Source organism: Bufo gargarizans, chromosome 10 (genome assembly GCF_014858855.1).
Source record: "Bufo gargarizans isolate SCDJY-AF-19 chromosome 10, ASM1485885v1, whole genome shotgun sequence".
NCBI classification, from domain to species: Eukaryota; Metazoa; Chordata; class Amphibia; order Anura; family Bufonidae; genus Bufo; species Bufo gargarizans.
Genome location: NC_058089.1, coordinates 132,312,717 through 132,333,705, shown reverse-complemented (window position 1 = coordinate 132,333,705; position 20,989 = coordinate 132,312,717). Strand labels below are relative to the sequence as shown.

The following is a 20,989-nucleotide window of genomic DNA, read 5'->3' as shown; positions in this document are numbered from 1 at the left end:
GCCGTGTTCTTACAGCATCATCTGTTAAAGCCGTGCCCCGGATTCTCTCAAATTAGTGCACAGTTTTTAAAGCAGTTTTTCTGGTGAAAGGATCTATACTAGGGCCGCCATGATTACTACGCTGGTATCCGATGCAGGCCAAAGCCAATAAACAACCGTGATAAGGGAACGATTTCAGTGACGCATGACGCCCTTGATGTAATAAACCTCCCAGAAGGGCGCTCGCAAGCCAATAATCAGGTGATTTTCCTATTTCATGACGTAAAGTCATGATTTTATTAAAGACACGGAGGCGAGTATTGCTATTCTCCTTCTTTACTCTGACCAATAGCAGCAAAGAACAAATAAAAATATTGACACATGTCATCAGCCCCTCCCCATAGTCTCTCTATAACAGGCCACACCGCCTGCAAATCCTCCTCTTTCTTTGTAAAACCGAACAGTCCAACCGAACCGCCAACCAGGAACCGGAACAGCCTGGGAACAAAAGCGCCATCCATCCGGAAGCGAACAGGAACACCAGGAACAACCTTGAAGAAAAACCTCCTGAAGCTGTCCACGTCACATGACCGGCTGGAACCGAACTGCCGACCCTCCGAACCAGGACGTAGAACAAAGGACATCACGGAACTGACCGATCTCAACCTGAAAAAAGGCGAAAAACAGAACCATGATAGAAGCAAATTGGTGCACGGTAAGCACAAACAAATGGTTGCGACAAACCTACTCAGGAAAAAACTCAGAGTTATATCAATATGCAAATGACATACAAGCAAAATCATTCCAATATTAAACTCACATAGGGAGGGAAACGTAGGGTGGGCAATACTCGCCTCCGTGTCTTTAATAAAATCATGACTTTACGTCATGAAATAGGAAAATCACCTGATTTTATTACAAGACCCGGAGGCTCATATTGCGAGTTCAAAGTTAAGACAAATTCTCAATGATGGATGAGAAAACGTGAGGACCTGGACGGAAGTAAAATTCTCTGAATGTGGACACTCTGGACCAGTCTGCCAATTTCAAAATGTCCTCCAACCTGGCGCCAGACACCGCCAAAGAGGTAGCGGATGCCCCCCTAGCGGAATGTGCCGAAAAAATGGAAGTGTCCACGCCCGCCAATTCCATGACCCATTTCATCCACCTAGCCAGCGTGGGAGTGGTCACCGGGGCAAAAGGACGAATGGTAGAGAGGAAAAGATGAGGAAACTCACGTGAACGATGAAGGGAAGTGCGAGCTTCATACTCCTTGAGACATTCCACCGGACAGAGAGAAGGTGAGGCCGGGAAAGCCGGATAAGCGACTGAGCGTATGTGAGACTTGGTCCTCCTAGAGATGTCAAAGGAGACCCCCTCCGGAGTATACGAGCGGGCATCATAATCCAAAGCCCGGACGTCGGACACCCGCTTGCAGGAAATTAGACAGAAAAGAGTGACGAGCTTCGCCGACAGTTGCCTTAAGGACAGGTCTGAATTCTGAGGCCAAGAAGACAAAAAGGAAAGGACACAAGACACGTCCCAAGTAGCCGAAAATCTGGGTCTAGGAGGCCGGGACATCCGAGAGCCGCGCAATAGACGGCATACCAAAGGATGTTGGCCCGCAGGAGTACCATCAAACCCCTGGTGGGACGCCGAAATGGCCGACCTGAAAAGGCTGATCGTGCGATAGGCCTTGCCCTGGTCGAAAAGAGAAGACAGGAAGTGCAAGATCTCCGTCACAGGAGCCGAAACGGGATCCAAGTTCCTAGCCACGCACCAGCGATCCCAAGATCCCCAGGCAGATCTGTAAGATCTTCTGGTCCCTGGGGCCCAGGCGTTCTCCAAAAGGACTCTAGCTGTTCCCGAAACTCCCGGGACCTCCCAGGGTCCCCTGAAATTCGACACGCCAACAGGCGCAGAGACCCGTCCAGGAGAAGAGGATGCAGCTGGTGATTCGGACCTCGGAGGAGAGTCTGAGATGTCGGGAGCAGGTACGGGGTCTCTATCATCATCTCCAGAAGGTGAGGAAACCACGACTGGGAAGTCCAAAACGGGACCAGCAGAACCAGATCCGCTGAATGACGGCGCACTTGAATCAGGGTCCTGGGAATCAGTTGGAAGGGGGGAAATGCGTAGAGCAGACCCCGCGACCAATCCTGTAGGAACGCGTCCACAGCTTCGGCCTCTGGGTCCGGGCGCCAACTGTAGAAACGTGGCAGCTGCGCGTTCAAGCGGGAGGCGAACAGGTCGATACAGCAACGCCCCCAAAGAGACGTTAAGGACCGGAACACCGCCGGATCTAACTGCCAATCGCTGGAGTCGGAGAGATATCGAGAACTCCAATCTGCCCGAATGTTCTGGACGCCCGGAAGATATTCCGCCAAGACAATCAACTCCTTGTCCAGACAGTAGTCCCAGAAATCCTTCGCCAACCGAGATAGGATGGTGGAACGTGTACCGCCCATGCCATTGATGTAACGCACTGCCGACACGTTGTCCATGCGAAGTTGAATGCAGGCCTTGGCCGTGTCTCTCGTGAAACTCCTGATTGCGAACGAACCTGCCAACAGTTCCAGCGCATTGATATGGAATCCCGCTTCGTCCGCTGACCAGCCGCCACCGGTCGAGATCCCCTCGCAGTGAGCTCCCCAGCCCGACAGGCTGGCATCCGAATCCACCACGAAGTCCGGACGATGACCGAAAATGGCTTTGCCATTCCAAGCTTGTAAATTGTGGATCCACCAGGACAACTCCTGCTTGGTTTCCTCGTCCAGGGAAATCCAATCCGCATAGGAAGCTCCTTTCCGGAGGTGGGAAATCTTCAGACGCTGGAGGGCCCGGTAATGTAGTGGGGCTGGGAAGACCGCCTGGATAGACGACGCTAGAAGCCCTATGATCCTGGCCAGTTGACGCAACGGGATCTGGGAGGACGACTTGGCTCTGCACAATTCCTTCCGAATGGACCGAACCTTGGACGGTGGTAGGCTGAGAGTCCCTGCCGTGGAATCCACCAGAAACCCCAGGAACTCCATCTCGCGAGCAGGGATGAGACAGGACTTCTCCTGATTGAGAAGGAAACCCAGCTCCAACAGGAGATCCATAGTCCAGCGCAGATGAGTCAGCAACACCGCATGATCCTGTGCCATGATCAGGATGTCGTCCAAATAGACGATGAGGCGAACTCCCCGACTGCGCAGCCAGGCCATAGCAGGGCGCATCAGCTTGGTGAAGCACCACGGAGCTGAAGAAAGGCCGAAAGGGAGGCACGTAAATCGCCAAACCCTGTCCTTCCAAAGGAAACATAGAAGGTCCCTGGACGCGTCCTCGACAGGGACGGTAAGATAAGCGTCCTTCAGGTCCAACTTGACCATCCAATCGCCCACTTGAAGTAGGTCCCGAAGGAGATGGATGCCCTCCATCTTGAAATGGCGGTACCTGACGAACTCGTTGAGAGCGCGTAAATTGATGACGGGCCGTAACTGGCCCCCTTTCTTCGCCACCAAGAAAACGTTGCTGATTACCGCGCCAGCGGATGCCGGAGCCGGCTCTATGGCCCCCTTGCGGAAGAGATCTGATAGCTCTGAGTCCACAAGTATGCGGCTCTCTACCGACAGCACTGCCGGGTGTGGAGGTGGAATGGACAGATGAGAAGATGTCAGCTCTATGCGGAAACCCCTGACCGTGGAGAGAATCCATTGGTCCGAGGTGATGCGCGACCAAGCTCGAGAAAAGAGCCGGAGTCTGCCCCCTACACAAACAGTCAAAGAATTGAAATGAGGTATCGGTCTTACCGTAAGGTCGTCTGGAACCAGGGTTTCCTCTGTATCCTCTAGGCCTCCAGGATCCTCCCCGGGAGGGGAAAAAGGATGAGGACTCTCGCCTCTGCTCCTGGAACGCAGGTCTCTGGGAGAAGGAGCCTCTGCCCGTAGCACGGGACTGAAAGTGGGCACGGCCGGACAGACGGCTCCTGAAACTGCCGGCCCTGGTAGAGACCCTACCGTGAAACACCCGCTTCATAGAACTTTGGGCCTTATCGAGTGCTGTAAACGCACCGACGAACCGTCCTAAGTCTTTAATAAAGGACTCGCCAAACAGCAGGCCCTGAGCCTCCTTACCGGCTTCGGTAAGCGCCAAGTTGGAGAGTTTAGGCTCAACCTTGAAAAGTATGGCCTTGCGCCGTTCAATAGCCAGGGACGTGTTAACGTTTCCTGCTACGCAAATCGCGCGCTGCACCCACTCGCGCAGCTCTAGAGGGTCTACCAGCTTACCCTCGACCTTGGCAACCTCGGCCAAGTCGAAAATCTTTGCCAGTGGGCCAAAAATGTCCAGGAGCTTGTCCTGACACGCACGCAGGGCTGACTCCAGACCCTTTCTCGGATTCCACCCAGATTTGGCGAGGAATTGGGTCATTTTGGGGTCTACCACTGGAGTCTCGCAAACCCTGTTCGGGATTATGGGTCTGGGGCATTCTGCCCTAAGCTTGTTGCGCGCCTCTTTGGAGAGGGGGCAACGCACACGGGCCTCCAAATATTTGGAGACGTGCTCCAACGGCAACCACTCCGCAGACCGAGGGTGGTGTAGGGAATCCGGGTCAAAGAGCGGTTCCCCTGATGGGTCTGTCAAGGACACACCTGCTGCCGAAACCATGGAGCTACACCCTGGCAAGGGGTTATCTTCCATGACCCCTGATGGGTCCTCCTCTGCCTCCTCAAAGGCGTCATCTAAAGCCTCCTCCTCAGATCCGATCTCAGAATCGGTATCCATGTCCTGCAGTGCTCTAGCACTTTTCCAGTTGCGCGTGCGTTCTGCCCGACGCGTACGGGCTCTCTTGCGCGGACCAAGCGCGCCAACATTGGTGGAAACATCATCACCGTTATTCCGTTTTCTGGAGGCAGATGGCCCTGGCCCGGTGGGTGAGGACACCATGACGGGCTGCGGGGTTTGGGAGGTAGCGGGATGGGCAGTAAGGGCCTGGGCAATCGATTGGGAAATGACCGAAGTCATAGATCCCATGGCAGCAGCAATGGCGCTAGACAGTGACGCCTGCAAATCAAAAGCTCCATCACAAGGGGTCAAAACATGACCATCCTCCCCCGAAGGGGTTAATTCAACTGGAGGAACAGCCTCATCTGCAGGGCCCTGGCCGCTATGTGCAGTGTTAGGCATGTTTAATTTCCGACTATATATATAATCCTATAACTGCGAGCAGTGACGCCTGCTGATATAATATTAAAACCTACACAACTATGCTGGGGCTAGTGTACTGGTGAGGGGATTTGCCCCAGGCCAGTAGGAGGAAAAAACGCCGAGAACCTGTAAGGAAAAAAGCACCAGAGACCGACTGAGGCTGCCGGAGCTCCGATCTGCAAGTCACACTGCGGAAGCCGGAAGCGCCCGAGATCTCGCGAGATCTCGAGCGCTCCTGCAAGAATGAGAGGAAGCGGAAGCAAGCCGCTCTGAGGTGAGTAGCGCGGGAACGAGGCGCCGGAAAAGAAGGGGGGAGGGAAAGAAAACCTCACAGAGGCACAGGCGCAGCAGGGGACAGAAACGTCCCACAGGCAAAAGAGGGGAAGCGCCGAATTAACCCCCCAATGACCCCCACAGACGAGGGAGAGCAAAAACCTTCCCCAAAACGGGGTGACACAAAATATATATATATAAATCAAGAGCCCCCCCAAGGGGGAAGGGGGGGAACAGATAAGAACCAAAGATGAATAAAGAAAAAACAATATATATCCACACAAAGATATCTAATATGTGCAAAAAGACAGAGCACTAAAAATTTGAATACTTATCTCTGCGGTCAGCAGCAAAGAAAGAGGAGGATTTGCAGGCGGTGTGGCCTGTTATAGAGAGACTATGGGGAGGGGCTGATGACATGTGTCAATATTTTTATTTGTTCTTTGCTGCTATTGGTCAGAGTAAAGAAGGAGAATAGCAATATGAGCCTCCGGGTCTTGTAATAAAATCAGATTCATCTGAAGACAAAGGCGCCACTTAACAATGAATAGAGCGAGGAATATCATGCCGCCTCCGCACCCCCCCCCCACCCCGCCGTAATGCAATCAGCAATAATAGATACAATTATACCGTCATTATTATTACAATACTGAGCTGCTCTAATAGGACATAATTGTAGTATTATCAGGATGTCAATATAGGAATGTACGCTCCTGCTGGGAGAGGAGTGAGCGGGCTGCATTCTGTGTGCGTGCCTGAACCCAGGTGACCGCGTTGTAATCCGCCTTTTAACATGTGGTCAGGCAGCTCATAAACACAGTGACCCGTCTGCCATCACTGACAGGTCCCTGTCATACACAGATGGACAGACACATGAATATCCTTCACAAAATAATCTACGTCCATTAAAACCTTATTATTGCACCCCTGCTGTAGATGTCAGAGGAGCCTACTCCTGCAATCTGCTGGCTGTAGTGATGGGACGCTGCCCCCTTGTGGCCAATAGGAAGAACACCAGAAGATACATTATTGCCTTTAGTAGTCTTCCATCAAGTACAAATATTGTATCTGTGCCTAATGTATATGTTCCCAGCCTCTACATCAGCATTTCTATGGGCTTCCATTCATCAGACGGAGCCATCGCAATTCTACTATCCCCAATGTGTTGTCAGGGAATGCTGGGAGTTGTAGTTTCTAAACAGCTCAGGACCATGCAATGGTGTAAAATGTATCATTATGAGCCAACTTTCTGGTTTTGACAAGTTGCACATTATGGAGCACGCCACATTTTTGCATTGATTTGCAGTTTTATATTCATCTCTCCAGTGGTGACGAGAAGCGGAGGTGGCAGGCCCCCCTGTCGACCACACGTACTACAATTTGCAAGGCCGGCCAACCAAGCGCCAGATTTATTAAGAGGCATTTATACTCTAAGCAGACTAATGGTCCATGAAAAAAATAAAAAGAGACAAGGGAATTGGAACATTGACTTTATCGTGTGTTTAGTATGTGTCTGTTCTATACTTTTCCAGTATTTAGATCCTTCATAGGGTCTAAATACCAGAAAAAAACGCTTCCGTTTTGTCCCCATTCATTGTCAATGGGGACAAAATGTAACTGAACAGAACGGAGCGCACCAAAATGCATTCTGTTCCGTTCTCATACCGGAAAGCAAACCGCAGCATGCCGCGGTTTGCTTTCCATCCTGGGATGCGGAGAAAAATGGATCAGTCATGACCCACAATGCAAGTCAATGGGGACGGATCAACGGAGTTCATAGCCGTCTTGGCTATGTTAAAGATAATACAACCGGATCCGTTCTTAACGGCTGCAGATGGTTGTTTTATCAGAATGGAAGCGTTTTTGCTGAACCCTGTGAACGTAGCCTAACCTGGTACCGCACTGGTTGTCTTTACTTTCTTTTATATTCCAGATATGCCAGTACAATTGTATGTCTCTGCTGCCCCCTAGTGGTGCTATGAAGAAGTGTTAAAGTCTAGTTTAGACAATGAAATCACTTTGTGAGGATCGCGAAAGAAGATCACTGGAGGTCGATCTCGTGGAGAAAAAAAAGGCCTTTCCGAGATTTTTATTCTGAGGACCTATCCTCAGTTCAGCGATCAGCTGTTTGAGGAGAAATTGGTGCTCCTGTGAGCGCGGCGGCGGCCTTCTTGCAGCTCACCAAGCACAGCGCCGTACATTGTATGTCACTCAGCCCCCTTCACTTCTATGCGGCGAGCTGCTCCTAGGCCACATGACCGATAAACATGTCATTACTGGCCTATCAAAAGCTAGAGCGTCGGTGCCTTCTCAAACAGCTTATTAGGGGGGTCCTGGGTGTCAGACCCCCACAGTTACTGATGACCTATCCTCAGGATTTAAATCTCGGAAAACTCTTATAACCTCTTAAGGGCCAAGCCAGTTTTTGGCAACGTTTTCCTTTTTCCCGTCATGCTTGAAAGAGCCATAACTTTATGTTCTTGTGGACATAGCTGTAGAGTAGCCGTCTAGTGCAGGAGGAGCTGTACTCTTAACATCGACATCGGATGCTTCGTGTCATATCTTGAGACGCTCTAATAACTTTATGTTCTTGTGGACATAGCTGTAGAGTAGCCGTCTAGTGCAGGAGGAGCTGTACTCTTTAACATCGACATCGGATGCTTCGTGTCATATCTTGAGACGCTCTAATAACTTTATGTTCTTGTGGACATAGCTGTAGAGTAGCCGTCTAGTGCAGGAGGAGCTGTACTCTTTAACATCGACATCGGATGCTTCGTGTCATATCTTGAGACGCTCTAATAACTTTATGTTCTTGTGGACATAGCTGTAGAGTAGCCGTCTAGTGCAGGAGGAGCTGTACTCTTTAACATCGACATCGGATGCTTCGTGTCATATCTTGAGACGCTCTAATAACTTTACTTGTGGAGCGGAATAGAAAACAATTCTGCCTGTTTTGTGGCAGGCATGCTCAACCTGCGGCCCTCCAGCTGCTGCAAAACTACAACTCCCACAATGCCCTGCTGTAGGCTGTTTAGGCATGCTGGGAGTTGTAGTTTTGCAGCAGCTGGAGGGCCGCAGGTTGAGCATGCCTGTTTTTTGGTTTCGTTTTTCAGCGTTCACGGGTCAGTACAGTGAAAGTAAATGAAATTGACATGGGTTTTGTTATATTTTACGACTTAAAAATAATTTATTCTGACACTTATAGGTTTTATATTTTTCTGTCAACTGAGCAGTTTTTTTTTCTCAGGGTGAGCTGCAGTTTTTTGGGGTTTTGTTTGGGGTACATATGACTTTTTGAACATTTAGAATTTTTGGGGGAAGCAAGGTAACTGAAAAAACTCAATTTTGTTATAGGAAATATATTATTTCTTAAAATTTTGGGGTGCAGTGATGCCAATTATGTAAATTTTTTATATGACAAATTGTAAAAGGGCGGTTGAAGCTTTAGGCTTTTTGTTTTAGTTCCTCTGGGGAATTCAAACCTGTAGTCACTTGTACAGAATACTGTAATACTTCTGTATTGCACTGCATCCAGGGTGTTTATTAGGAGCAGTAAGATGGCAGGACTGGGGCCAGTCAGGGTTCAGAGGGGCCCCCGTCCTTTGTCTTACAGCATAGATGCTCAGATCACAGTGTAGTGCGGCATCCAAGGCAGAGATTGGCGTCATACCTGATCCGGGCCCCTGCAGAGTGGGTCTCGGCTGCTCCATTGCTGTCCTGCTCTGTACTTAGTCCTGTACGTGCAATGTGTAAACTCAGCAGCCACAGTATACAGCAGTGAGATGGCAGGACTGGGGCCAGTCAGGGTTCAGAGGGGCCCCCGTCCTTTGTCTTACAGCATAGATGCTCAGATCACAGTGTAGTGCGGCATCCAAGGCAGAGATTGGCGTCATACCTGATCCTGGCCCCTGCAGAGTGGGTCTCGGCTGCTCCATTGCTGTCCTGCTCTGTACTTAGTCCTGTACGTGCAATGTGTAAACTCAGCAGCCACAGTATACAGCAGTAAGATGGCAGGACTGGGGCCAGTCAGGGTTCAGGGGGGGCCCCCCGTCCTTTGTCTTACAGCATAGATGCTCAGATCACAGTGTAGTGCGGCATCCAAGGCAGGGATTGGAGTCATACCTGATCCTGGCCCCTGCAGAGTGGGTCTCGGCTGCTCCATTGCTGTCCTGCTCTGTACTTAGTCCTGTACGTGCAATGTGTAAACTCAGCAGCCACAGTATACAGCAGTGAGATGGCAGGACTGGGGCCAGTCAGGGTTCAGAGGGGGGCCCCGTCCTTTGTCTTACAGCATAGATGCTCAGATCACAGTGTAGTGCATTGTCCTGCTCTGTACGTGCAATGTGTAAACTCAGCAGCCACCGTATAAAGCAGTAATCTTCTAGCACATGATGGGAGTTTTAGTCGCACAATAGCTGAAGCCGCAGGTTTAAGACTTCAGTTTAGTGTAAAGGTCAGCACTGTACCCTTCTCAGACTCCTCTCCAGTCTTCACCATGGCCCCACTTTTCCTCAGTCCTTAGCATAGCCTGTCCTCTCTTTGTACATAGAATGGGGCTAACTTGTTTCCCCCCAAATGATGCCTCCTTCCTGAATAAGAGGTGACAGGCTGGGCTGAGCTCTGTTCACACACAGCATTATCTCTGCTGTACATAGAGCCTGTGTTGTGCGGCAGATCGGTGGAAGGAGGCCGCCTTCCTCTGGCTCCTCGAGCGGCACCTTGCTCCCATGCACTGCAGCCAATCAGGGCCATGAAGGAGAGCAATTCAAAGCTTGACAGCTGCCTCCCTCCGATCGCTGGCTCAGCCTGGTCTTACGCTGCACTTCATTGCATGGGAGACAGCAGTGTGGAGACGGGTCAAAGTTTTGAATGAACTGCCAGCAGTTTGCAATGAAGTTCCAGATGAGTGTTACCTGCACAGTCTGACTCTATCCAATCAGTGTTGGACTGTGCAGGGACACAACCACAAGTGGTAACACCCGCCTGGACCTTCATAGCAAACAACTGTTAATTCATAACTTCTAGCAGGAATAATAGAGGAATGGCACAACATAGTCATAAGAATAGATGCTCCAGTATTGTTATTTAATGGAAAATGAAAGTAGTTACTAAAACAGACAGGTGTGAGCTCCGCTGTAGGCCCCATGCACACCGCGTGCTGCCATCCACATCTGTATGTCTATTCCACATGTGCTACACTTTGTCCATTTTGCAGACAAGAATAGGCATTTCTAACATAGGGCAGGACGTGTGGAAGGGAAAATGCGGGTTGCACACGGGGCAGCAGTTTACAAACTATAAAAAGGATAGGGTTGTGTGCATGAGACCATGAATCTGCAATCAGGGCTTCATAGGTGTCCTGATACGCGAGTCCTGCCCCAGATTCCCTCCGCTCTCACATAGCTTGTGTATATGCCATAAACTTGTAATGGGACAAAGAATAAAAGAGAAGCATTTATAAGAAGCATCATTTGCGTCCGTTCATCGGAATGGTCTTCCCCGCCAAGCTGTCCGAATATCTGCATGTGTAAATCCACAATAAGGCACATTTACATAAGCAGATACTTGATTATATTGAGTGAACCCTTTAGATGCCGAGAGGACCATGTAATAGATTGTTAGCCATTCGGACTATAAGATAACTCTCGGTGTGGGGGGTGTTTGGGGGGAAAAAGGTGTGTAAAGACCCTTTACATCCAAGAGCGCCTTCCCTGCTGTGTGCAATCTCCACATTGTCTTCAGCTCAGACCCCACCGTTGCGAGATGAGCTTGTGAGTAAAACGTCGCCTTTCCAAGGAAATACTGGATTATGTTATAGACATGGAGCTTGAGGAAGATAGTAGAACAGATTTCAAATCCACTCTTCTGTGCTGCATGTATTTCTGGCTCAAGGAATGAGCCTCATTACCGCACAGATGATTCCACGGTGGGTGTGAATCGTTAGCCACTCGTGTCAACACCTGTTCACACCTGTGGAACTCTGGATGGTGAATCGGGTTTCTGCATCAGTGATCGCAAGAACGACAAACTAGAAGATCATTGCTGATCGTTCAGGGCTTTTACATAACTCAATAACTGCTTAATTGTATGATTTTTTTCTAACGATTATCTACTTGTGTTAGTCCTCGGGCACACAACCCATTTTGCAGTCTGTGTGCTTGCTGCGCCATCATTTTTTGCCTATCCTTGTCTGCAAAACAGGGAAGAATATAACATGTTTTATCTTTTTCGCTTGCCACGGAACAGACATATGGATGCGGACAGCACAAGGTTTGTGTCAGCATTTTCTGAGGCCCCTTTAAAATGAATAGGTCCACAAAAAATGTGCATTGGATGCAGACCAAAAATACGGTTGTGAGCATGAGGCCTAAAGGGGCCTTTACTGCCACTATGGGGCCTGCACACGGCTTCTCCGTATCTGCTGTAGCTGGATCGGACGCACACAAGGATGAGGCCAGCTAATATACACAGGCTTTATTTCTGTACACAATTATACACACTCGTTAGTCACCAGAAACGTGTGTTTTATTTGTAAATCAGTGCTCTCGTCTCTATATTAATATATAAATATATTTCGGGACTATTTTAAACACAACTTTTGTCTTCCAGTTCTCGTCACGTATATAATGCCATGTAAAAAAACAAACAAAAAAAAACAAAAAACGGAGCAGGGATCAGAAGCTGGGGGCAAAACCAGCCCGTTCCTTTACCTGTGAGCTGCCCTCCTCTGTATTACTGTGGCATCCTCCCGATGGTGTAACGATGACACAATCATAGGATGCAATGCGCTTTGTAAACTTTTAAGTGCCATAACTCGAAACATTCCAAAACGCAGCCCTACCTCTGTCCTCTCTATGGGGATACACCATTTACCCTCAATAGGGGGGCTTCAAGTTAAAGTTTCCTTGACATTCCAGCACCTGCCATGCTGCAGTACCTGACAACCAGTGTCGCAAAGAAGGAATGAATGCAACAAACAGTATCGGGACACAAAGTGAAACAACACTGAACGCGTCGGGGTCGGCGCAGCAATGCATCCCAGACAATACACCCACACCTCATGTTCTGCCTTATATCCCCCTCCCCCATGAAGTTTTCATAGGCATAGTCTTGGGCTGATGTGTGTTCTGTTCAAAACCTTAAAAAACGTGTCCCATAGGAAATACCTTACACCCCACCTCCCCTAATAAAACATTTTTTTCCCCCTGGAAACATTCAATTTTTTTTTCCAAATGTCTGAACTTTTCACTATAAAAAGAAAGAAAACTGTAATTTTTTTTCTTTGTAGTTTTAAATACATCTTAAAAATAACTTACTAAAAAAGGTATTCCCTTCCCCTGCCCTGTAACAAAGACACACGTGCCTGTCTGCATGGTTTTCATTCTCTGTAACAGTTATTGTGCTTCAGAATCAGGAGGCCTTCTTTCACGACATAATCTGGACCGACAGTCTTGTAGGTTTTCGGTGTCATAGTGACAGACAGTGCAATTCTGCGTGGGTGACACCCGGACTGAAACGCGTCCTGCTGTCACTGAACAGATGAGGGGGTGAACCTGTGTATCCCCTCTGTGGGCACAGGCGGCAGCGCACCTTGATGCCTTTCCTCTTGGGATATGCGCTCTCTACAGTCTTGTGAAGCAGAACGGCGGCCATACTTCCCGGCCGTGCCACAGATTCATTCTAAGTGTCAATATGACAGCAGATCCTTTTATTAATAATTCTTTAATCCTGTGGCTGCAATTGAAGTAGCACAGACCCCTGGACACAACGACCCTCAATGTCCCCCAATTGCTAGGCGATTCTAGTGCTTTGAAACAAATTCAAGCAAAGTCCCTGTTTCCGGTTATTTCACGTGCTCCGCTGCGTGCGATGAACAGTAGTATTTTTTATGGGCGATGAATGTGGACAGGCTGCTGAATTTGATGTTGCAGAGGCGACAATATCTGTGGTTGCCATTTGGCAATGGAGTGGCCAGGCCGAGCTTCGGAGACTGCATTGCTTTATCCCCAGGCAGGAGAGTGAGGGTGGTTGCCCTGAGTCCATCTTCTCTTCGAGTTTCCACCAAAGAATTTAGAGGAAGGGCTGGAGAGTTGGGCAACAGAGGACGGGGGGTGCTGGTTAACACTGGCCGTGGAGTGCAGTTTGAAACCGGACTTCCACTGGCAGAGGACGATGACGAACCATCCTTGCTGTTTGCATTGTCTCTGGGCATTTGCAATGGAGAAGCAGATGAAACAGGAGGACTGGGCAAGCTGCCCTCTGATGCAGTACCTGGCTGCGCTCGTGCAGCTAGGACCACTTCCGTGAATGTGCCTTGTAGGCGGTGACCTGGGGTGGCTTTTGCCAAGAGCAGACCATGGACACCTCTCAAATGTTCAAGCAAGTCTCCTCGGATGACCACGTTTGGAGGGCAGTAGGGGCAGGAGGCTGTAGAAGATGGAGATGCCTCTGCTGCAGTCGGGTACTGCAGAATGGGTTTAGTGTCTGGAATGGAGGTGAAGGGCATGGCAATAGACTGGGTGGACTCATTAACTGATCCTGGACTTCGTCTCTCTACTTTCACCTTCACTATGTCTTCCCCGATCTTTGCAGCTGTATTGACAGCGGTTTTCATTTTTTGAAGTTGCTGCAGAGCCTTCTGTTGTAAAGGAGCCACAGGGCAAGAGAACTTCTTGTGTGCCAAGTAGCTTTCAAGGCTATTGAAGCTGATGCGGCAGGCGGTGCATTCATGGTAGTCTGTCAATGGGACCACTGCTGCAGCTGGAGATGGCACCGGAGTGTCAACCAGAAGACGAGGTTTCTTGCTCAAATCTATCGGTCCATCAGCATCATCGGGGCTGGAGCTTGGAGAGGGCACGGCAGGAGCTGTTATGAGGCCTTGTATCATGGGCAGCACCTCTAGTCTGTTTAGTGAAAGCAATGCTGAAGGAGTCACCTCTGCTGTGGGCATTCCATGAATTTCATAAAGCTTTCGTCGTTTGCGTGTTCGTGGAGTGGGCTGAGGTGTGTACGGCAGCCCTGGCTTGTTCATACCAGGCCGGCGAAGGGGAGGATCATGGCGTGAGGCGCAGTAGTAACGTTTGTGCACCATGTAGGTGTCATGTCTGCTGAATCGGATGTTGCACGCTTCACACACAGTGCGTGTTGGGTCTTCATCTGTGTCATCTAAGGAGCTAGGACTCTGGCTACCTTCACTAACATGTCCACTCCCTGTGGGTTCACTCTCTGTTCCAACACCCTCTTCAACCTTAATGGATACTACAGGAGCGCTGCTTTCTCCTCCAGCTTCTTCCTGGGGTGGGATTGTCCCTTGGTCATCTACAGCTGGTAAAGTAGAAGTGCCAGGGGCCACTGTGGCTCGTATGGGTGTCACTTTTATTTTGCGGGCAGTGGCAGGGTTCTCCTCTGCCACGTGCCTCCCCGAGCAGTAAAGTCTCTTGTGCACATAATAATTATTGATATTATTAAAGGTAATTTCACACTCAAAACAAGTTGCACCCTTGGGTGGTGCATTCCCTGAAAAGCCAGCCGGACTTGCAGCTTGGCCTTGTTTCAGCCGGCTGTGGACCAGCTCAGACATCTTTGCCAGGATCTCGGAAGCTTGTGGTACAATGGCAGGAGCTGCTTCGTGTCCAAAGACATAGTGTGGCATGATGACTGTACCACCACCGGCTGCTGCTCCAGATTCATTAGGGACCGGACTGGACCCAGGTGTGGGGCTGGAGATTTCAGTCTTTATTTTGACAGCTGGAGATGGCACCAGTGCCGCTGCATCAGTGGTATCAGAGCTGGCAGCACCAGATTCAGTGATGGGCATCAATGGTTCTGGCTCTTCTTTAATCTTGACTTTGAGCGGAGGTTCCTCACTTCCTGACAAAGAGGAGGCTGGAGATGTACTGTCACCATTTTTCAGGACTTCAGGAGGCTGCTCCGTTTCTGAACCCAGTGGGGACTGGGTGGACTGTGCAGTGATGGGGATGGGAGATGTAGTGTGCATTAGGGCGTGTTGTTGTAGACTGGCCAGTCCATCCGCCAAAAATCCACACAAGCTGCACTTTAAAAGAGTGGCGGACGAGCCCTGATTTACTGCTGTGGAAATGAAAGAAAATCTCATTACTAAGGAGGAAGCTTCTGGTAATCTCAACAATATGTGCACATGGATTGCATATTATTCTTAACTGGAAATAATGTACAATTCCTGCCAGAAGTATTGTATCTTCTTAAAGGGGCACTAACCTTAAAAGTCAAGAACTAAACAGTGCTGGAATGTTATATAGTCATAGAAAACTATATATTTTTTTATATGGTCCAATGTAAAGTGAATGTGGGAGGAACAATGGTTGTTCGTCCCTTATTCATTTCTACTGATTATCGGCAGCACATCCCTAATTACACAGGGGAGATGTGCTCCTGATAATCGTACATCTTTCATCCTGATGAGAGCTGTCAATCAGACAACAAACAAGCCTTGCTCATGTATCAGCTGGGAACGAATGATTGTTCCTGATAATTGGCCTAAGGCATTAGGGCTCATGAACATGTGCGCCCCATAACCGTGCTGGGGACCGCAAATAGCAGTCCGCAATGTACGGGTACCAGCCATGTGGCCGCCATTTGCAGGTGTGGATCCACTGACTTGAATGGGTCCGTGATCTACAAGATTCAGTCCGCACTGGAAAAAAAGTAAAACAAGTTCAATTGTTTTGCGGTGCGGAGGCACGAACTGAAATCCTACAGAAGTGCTCCGTAGTGCTTCTGCGCCGTATCCTAAGGTTTGTGAAGTGAACGTTGGCAGGTTGCAATATGGGCACAGTCCGCACACGTTCATGTGCCCTTATTCACAGTCAGTGTTTGGTCAGTGATTTATATTGTGAGCCAAAACCAGTCGGGGAAACTACACAGAGATCAGGTATAATGAAAAGACTTGTTCCTTTTCTCTGTTTCTGATCACTGATTGAAAACACTGCAGTGTGAATAAGACCTAGGGCTACACAGCGATCCTGGCCACGAAATCCATCACACAACCAAGGATTGCCGTGTATCAGTAGGGCCAAAGTGGTCACATCACGACTCACAAGTCACCACGTCCCCAGGAAAAAAATATAAATAGAGCAGGTTTGGGTTTCTTTGCAATTCTAGGGTCGATGTCACAGCAACTTGTGGGTCGGGCTGCATCCCCATTAATTTCTATGGATGCACTGCTACACAGCAATCTTTGGTCATGTGCCGTGTACCTCCAAACATGATAGGGCCCTTAAGCAAGACTGTCCGCTGTGCTAAAAGCCCAAGCAAAGAGGAAGTTACTGAGCCAGGAAAGGAAGTTAGAATATATGGAGTGAATTCAAAAATTAGAGCCAAAAATCCATCCACCAGTTTTTTTTTTAAATAAAAATGATATACAATAGTCACATATGTGTTGTTAAAGGTGACCTCTCACCCCTCCTGACATGTCTGCTTTAGAACCTACTCGCATTTCCCATGAAATAATTCTGGAGCATCTATTCTTAGGACTCTATGTTGCGCCGTTCCTTTTATTATTCCTGCTAGAAGTTATGAATGAATTGCTGGCAGTGAGCGTGCAGCTGTCCCTGCATAGTCTTAAAATGGCAGCACTGCTTGGATAGTGTCAGACCGTGCAGGGACACCCCCCAACTGATAACACCCAGCTGGACCCTCACTGCAAACTGCTAGCAATTAATTCATAACTTTTAGCAGGAATAATAAAAGAATGGCCGAAAGGAGAGTTATAAAAATAGATGCTTCAGAAAGTAGTCTCTAAACAGACATGAGAGGTTCCAGGACATCTTAAATTTGTGGTAAAATATTTTTTGCAAGTGTCCTTTTAGAGACAGTGACACTAAACTGTACACGCACCAGAGTTAACGGACTTGACTGTAGGTAGTGTTTTTACAAGAGGAAACGCATCAACCTTGGATCCTGGTTGGCAGATCATGTGATTAGTCACTAGGTGGCTATAGAGGATGTCCCGGGTGGTGGAGATGAAGCCGCATCCATGGCACATACCTGGAAAAGAATGAATGAGAATTAGAAAATTAAGCGCTCTACTTCAAGATTTCTGTGCGGAGTACTTATCCATAAATAATAAGCGTACGTCTCTTGATAACGTGAGTGATGTTTGGTGCATATAGGAACAGATTCTCTCCATTCAATTAAGGTGGCCACAAAATTAGATGAATGTTTGTGAGACCAGCCAACCGTCTAATGTGTGTATAGGGGCCTTCCAATTCCTCCAAGGGACCGTGCCCATATTGCAACCTGCCACCAGGTGTATCTTACTCCTCTTCCTATTGATGGCACAAGCAAGCTTGGCTGAGCATGCATTGGTATGGGGGAGGGGAGGTTCTGGTGTTGCGGCTGGTGAACCTCTGCTGCCAGAATTCGATTAGAAAATGGAGGATATGCCTTATTCCAAAAACAGCACTACGCTGTCTATGGGTTGTGTGTATTATTGCATCTCCGCTCCACTGCAGTCAGTGGACAGGGGTGATACTATTTGAAAGCAGCCATGTTTTTCTATTCCTGGACAACTCCTTTCAGTTTCACATAATAAGCAGGGAGGTCCCACCTGTAGCCTTCAGCTATCAAAGCATGGTAGGAGCTGTTTTTCAACAGCTGGAGCGCCGCAGGTCGGACATTCCTGGATAAGGTATTATCGGTGGGTTTCTAGGGAAATCCCTGGAGTTCCTGACCCTTTAAATTAGGACAGTGCCCAAAGGAAATAGTCACATGAGCAAATCACCTCTGCACCTTAGGGAAGCCTTACAAGTTGTCATTGGTTGAGAAGTGGCACTGGATTCATATTAAGAACCCCAGTTGTACATCACTTACCGTTCAGGGTGTCTGTGTGAACCTTCAGATGACGCTCACAGTTTGCCTTGGTCGTGAACGCGGACAGACAGATCAAGCACACGAACGGTCTCTCGCCTGCGAAAAGATAAGCGTCTCAGTTATTTAGCCTCTTGCTGCACCACCTTGGGCTCCTTGTTATCACAAAGCAATGCTAGCCACTTGTACTAATAGAGAGGAGTGCGCTGCACTCTGATTAAGATGGCGAGATAATGTCCTATGATGCTATTAATCTGAAGGGGACACTTTGAACAAATGGATTGGAGCCTATTATAAAACAGAGGAGGCGGCAGATTAAATATCTCCCTCTACGCAGCGCACAATATGTCTCAGATCACATGGTTGCAATGAGAAGCTTTAGATTAACCCTCTGCTTACCAAACTCCTGTTGCCGGGTGTGAGGGCAACTCAGGGTTAAGCAGGCTTCCCACATTTAGAACTACTGTGATCAGAGATGAGCTCCACAGTGCGGTATCCTTAATTCACCTGAGTTCCTCCAATCAGAGCTGCTGATTAAAGGTTTTTCTCATCGGGACTGAAATGTAGACATTTCGCTATTTTCCAAGTCTCTTCCGGTTGCAGGATTTTCTTACACTGCTTATGTCTAAGGCTGGGACTACATGGTAATTATTGCTGTTGCACGACTGACGAATGCTGTGTAGCAGTGCAGCCATTCAGCTGAATAGGGCTGCAGCAAGACTTGCAAGTTGCAGCGACCCCAGATCAGAAATGTCTGGGGTTGTGGCAACTTGCAATTTCACCGTGGCCTCATTCAGTTAAATGACTGCACTGCTACAGTGATGGCTGCAAAAGAGTTAAACCTGCACCTCCAAAACGATATGTAAAGAGAGTGCAGGTGCACGCAACCATGGACTACATGTAGCAGCAGACTGCTATATGCACAAAGAAACAGGCAAACATGGAAAACAAGAATAAATGGAAACTGCAGCACTGCTATACTTACTACATGAAAATTAGAAGCTCTTTCTGCATATTTTTGATCAAGAATATGTCAGACCCATCTACCAGCGACAAGGTGGCTTCTATCACCTACACTAAGAGTCGTAACTTTCCTGAGCTTTTGGCCTAAATTTTCAGGGCAATGTAGAACCCAGCTCTGGGCACCAGGCAGACGGATGGGACAGTGGTGTTTGGTCATGTGACATGTGAACAGCTCGTAGCCCCAGCCTAATAGAAGCATGGAGATCCACGGATGTCAGTAATTCCACCCCAAAAATGGCGTATAATGCAATACTGAGCCTGATTTTAAGGCTAAAGAAGTAATGTAAGCAAAAAGATTTTCAAGATCTGTTTGCTGTCAATGAATGGGAATATTTTTGTTCACATCCAGAGACTGAAAAGCTGTTCTGACCCAATACTTCGCATAGCTGAGGGTTTATCACAATGTATCAGCCCTGACCGCTGCTTCTCTGTGAGGCGCTCTAGTGGTTAGTGAAATGGTTATAAGCTGCACAGTATTTCCTATTTTCCTAAAGTCTTAGATTTAGCAGCTAATTTACTATTTATGTATATTTGATTGTTATACTGAAACAAATTATATATTTTTCTATATTTTAGATTACGGATTTCAACCATGGGTGGTGTGGCCCCAGTATAATAAGTGTGGGACGCACTAGTTTAGACAATGCTCCACATCACACCTCTCGCACATGCCCTTATGGTTTGTTACCATGTACCGGTCTGGAGTCCAGGCTGCTTAGCTCACAGAGGATTGTCTAGACTGGCACGACCATAAACATTTCAGCTGTGGTCAGGATTTTAGCCTCTACACTGACAGGGATTCTCTGAATCAGTCATCGGTATCTGATTCTCAAACTGATCAGCTGTTTCAGAAGGCACCGTGGCCGTCTCTCAGCTCATCATCAAGCACAGCGCCGATGAACGTGACCTCACTGGCCTATGTATGGTGCTACTGTGAGCGCTGCTGCCATCTCAAGCGATGGAACCCCCCCCCCCCCCCCAATCAGATACTAATGACCGGATAGGAAAACCCCTTTAAACATTAATATTTCCAGGCTAGATCAGGAGGTTGTATTTCAGAGGTGATGGGGTGGGGCAGAATTAGAGCAATATTTTGAAGATATTCCATGTGTCACTCTCCGTTTGAACTCTATGGAGATTTGGGACCCCTACCACTCTATAAACTATTAGGATGGGAATGTAAAGGAGTCAGAGAGCCATATGAATAAATAGTATTTTTAGGATGTGTTTAAGGATGAGCGAACCTGAACTTTACAGGTTTGGGTGGTGTAGGAATTCTGTTATACCGGAATATAATGGAATTCGTAGATGGAATGCAAAACGGAAGCCTTTGAGGCATTCCATCTTGATCCGTCATAATAGAAGTCTATGGCCAAGCATAACGGATCTGTCTGGACGAAAAACAAAGTCCTGCATAACGGAAACCAGACGGATCCGTTGTTATTATTATTATAGCACCATTAATTCCCTGGCGCTGTACATATGATAAGCGGTGCACATACATAATACAGACAATTGCACTAAGCATTAACAAGACGAGGTACAGACTGTACAGAAGGAGCCCTGCCCGCGAGGGCTTACAATCTATGCTTGGCCATAGACTTCTATTGTAACAGATCAAAACGGAATGCCTCTTAAAGGCTTCTATTTGCATCTTGTCTACGAATCCCATTATATT

The 20,989-nt window shown here is 48.2% G+C and overlaps 2 protein-coding genes across 5 annotated transcripts in view; both read right to left on the bottom strand.

The window, feature by feature from the left end:
- Positions 1 to 313: 313 nt before the first annotated feature.
- Positions 314 to 5,779, bottom strand: LOC122920622. The gene is made up of 2 exons (XM_044270271.1): positions 3,774 to 5,779; positions 314 to 645 (listed from the first exon to the last, which is right to left on the bottom strand). The coding sequence occupies exons 1-2, from the start codon at positions 5,146 to 5,148 to the stop codon at positions 641 to 643; spliced, it is 1,380 nt and encodes a 459-aa protein (XP_044126206.1). The 5' UTR covers positions 5,149 to 5,779; the 3' UTR covers positions 314 to 640.
- Positions 5,780 to 11,934: 6,155 nt separating this feature from the next.
- The window catches only part of LOC122921021 (zinc finger protein ZFPM1-like), an 85,365-nt gene continuing 76,310 nt past the window's right edge, over positions 11,935 to 20,989 (bottom strand). For 2 of the 4 annotated variants that reach the window (XM_044270895.1, XM_044270898.1), the window contains 3 exons: positions 18,292 to 18,387; positions 17,317 to 17,466; positions 11,936 to 15,531 (listed from right to left, as the gene is read on the bottom strand). In XM_044270895.1, the coding sequence (XP_044126830.1) occupies positions 13,286 to 15,531; positions 17,317 to 17,466; positions 18,292 to 18,387 (2,492 nt within the window). In that variant the 3' untranslated portion in view covers positions 11,936 to 13,285. Of the gene's footprint in view, positions 15,532 to 17,316; positions 17,467 to 18,291; positions 18,388 to 20,989 lie in introns of all 4 variants that reach the window. The other 2 variants (XM_044270896.1, XM_044270897.1) reach the window with 2 other exon arrangements.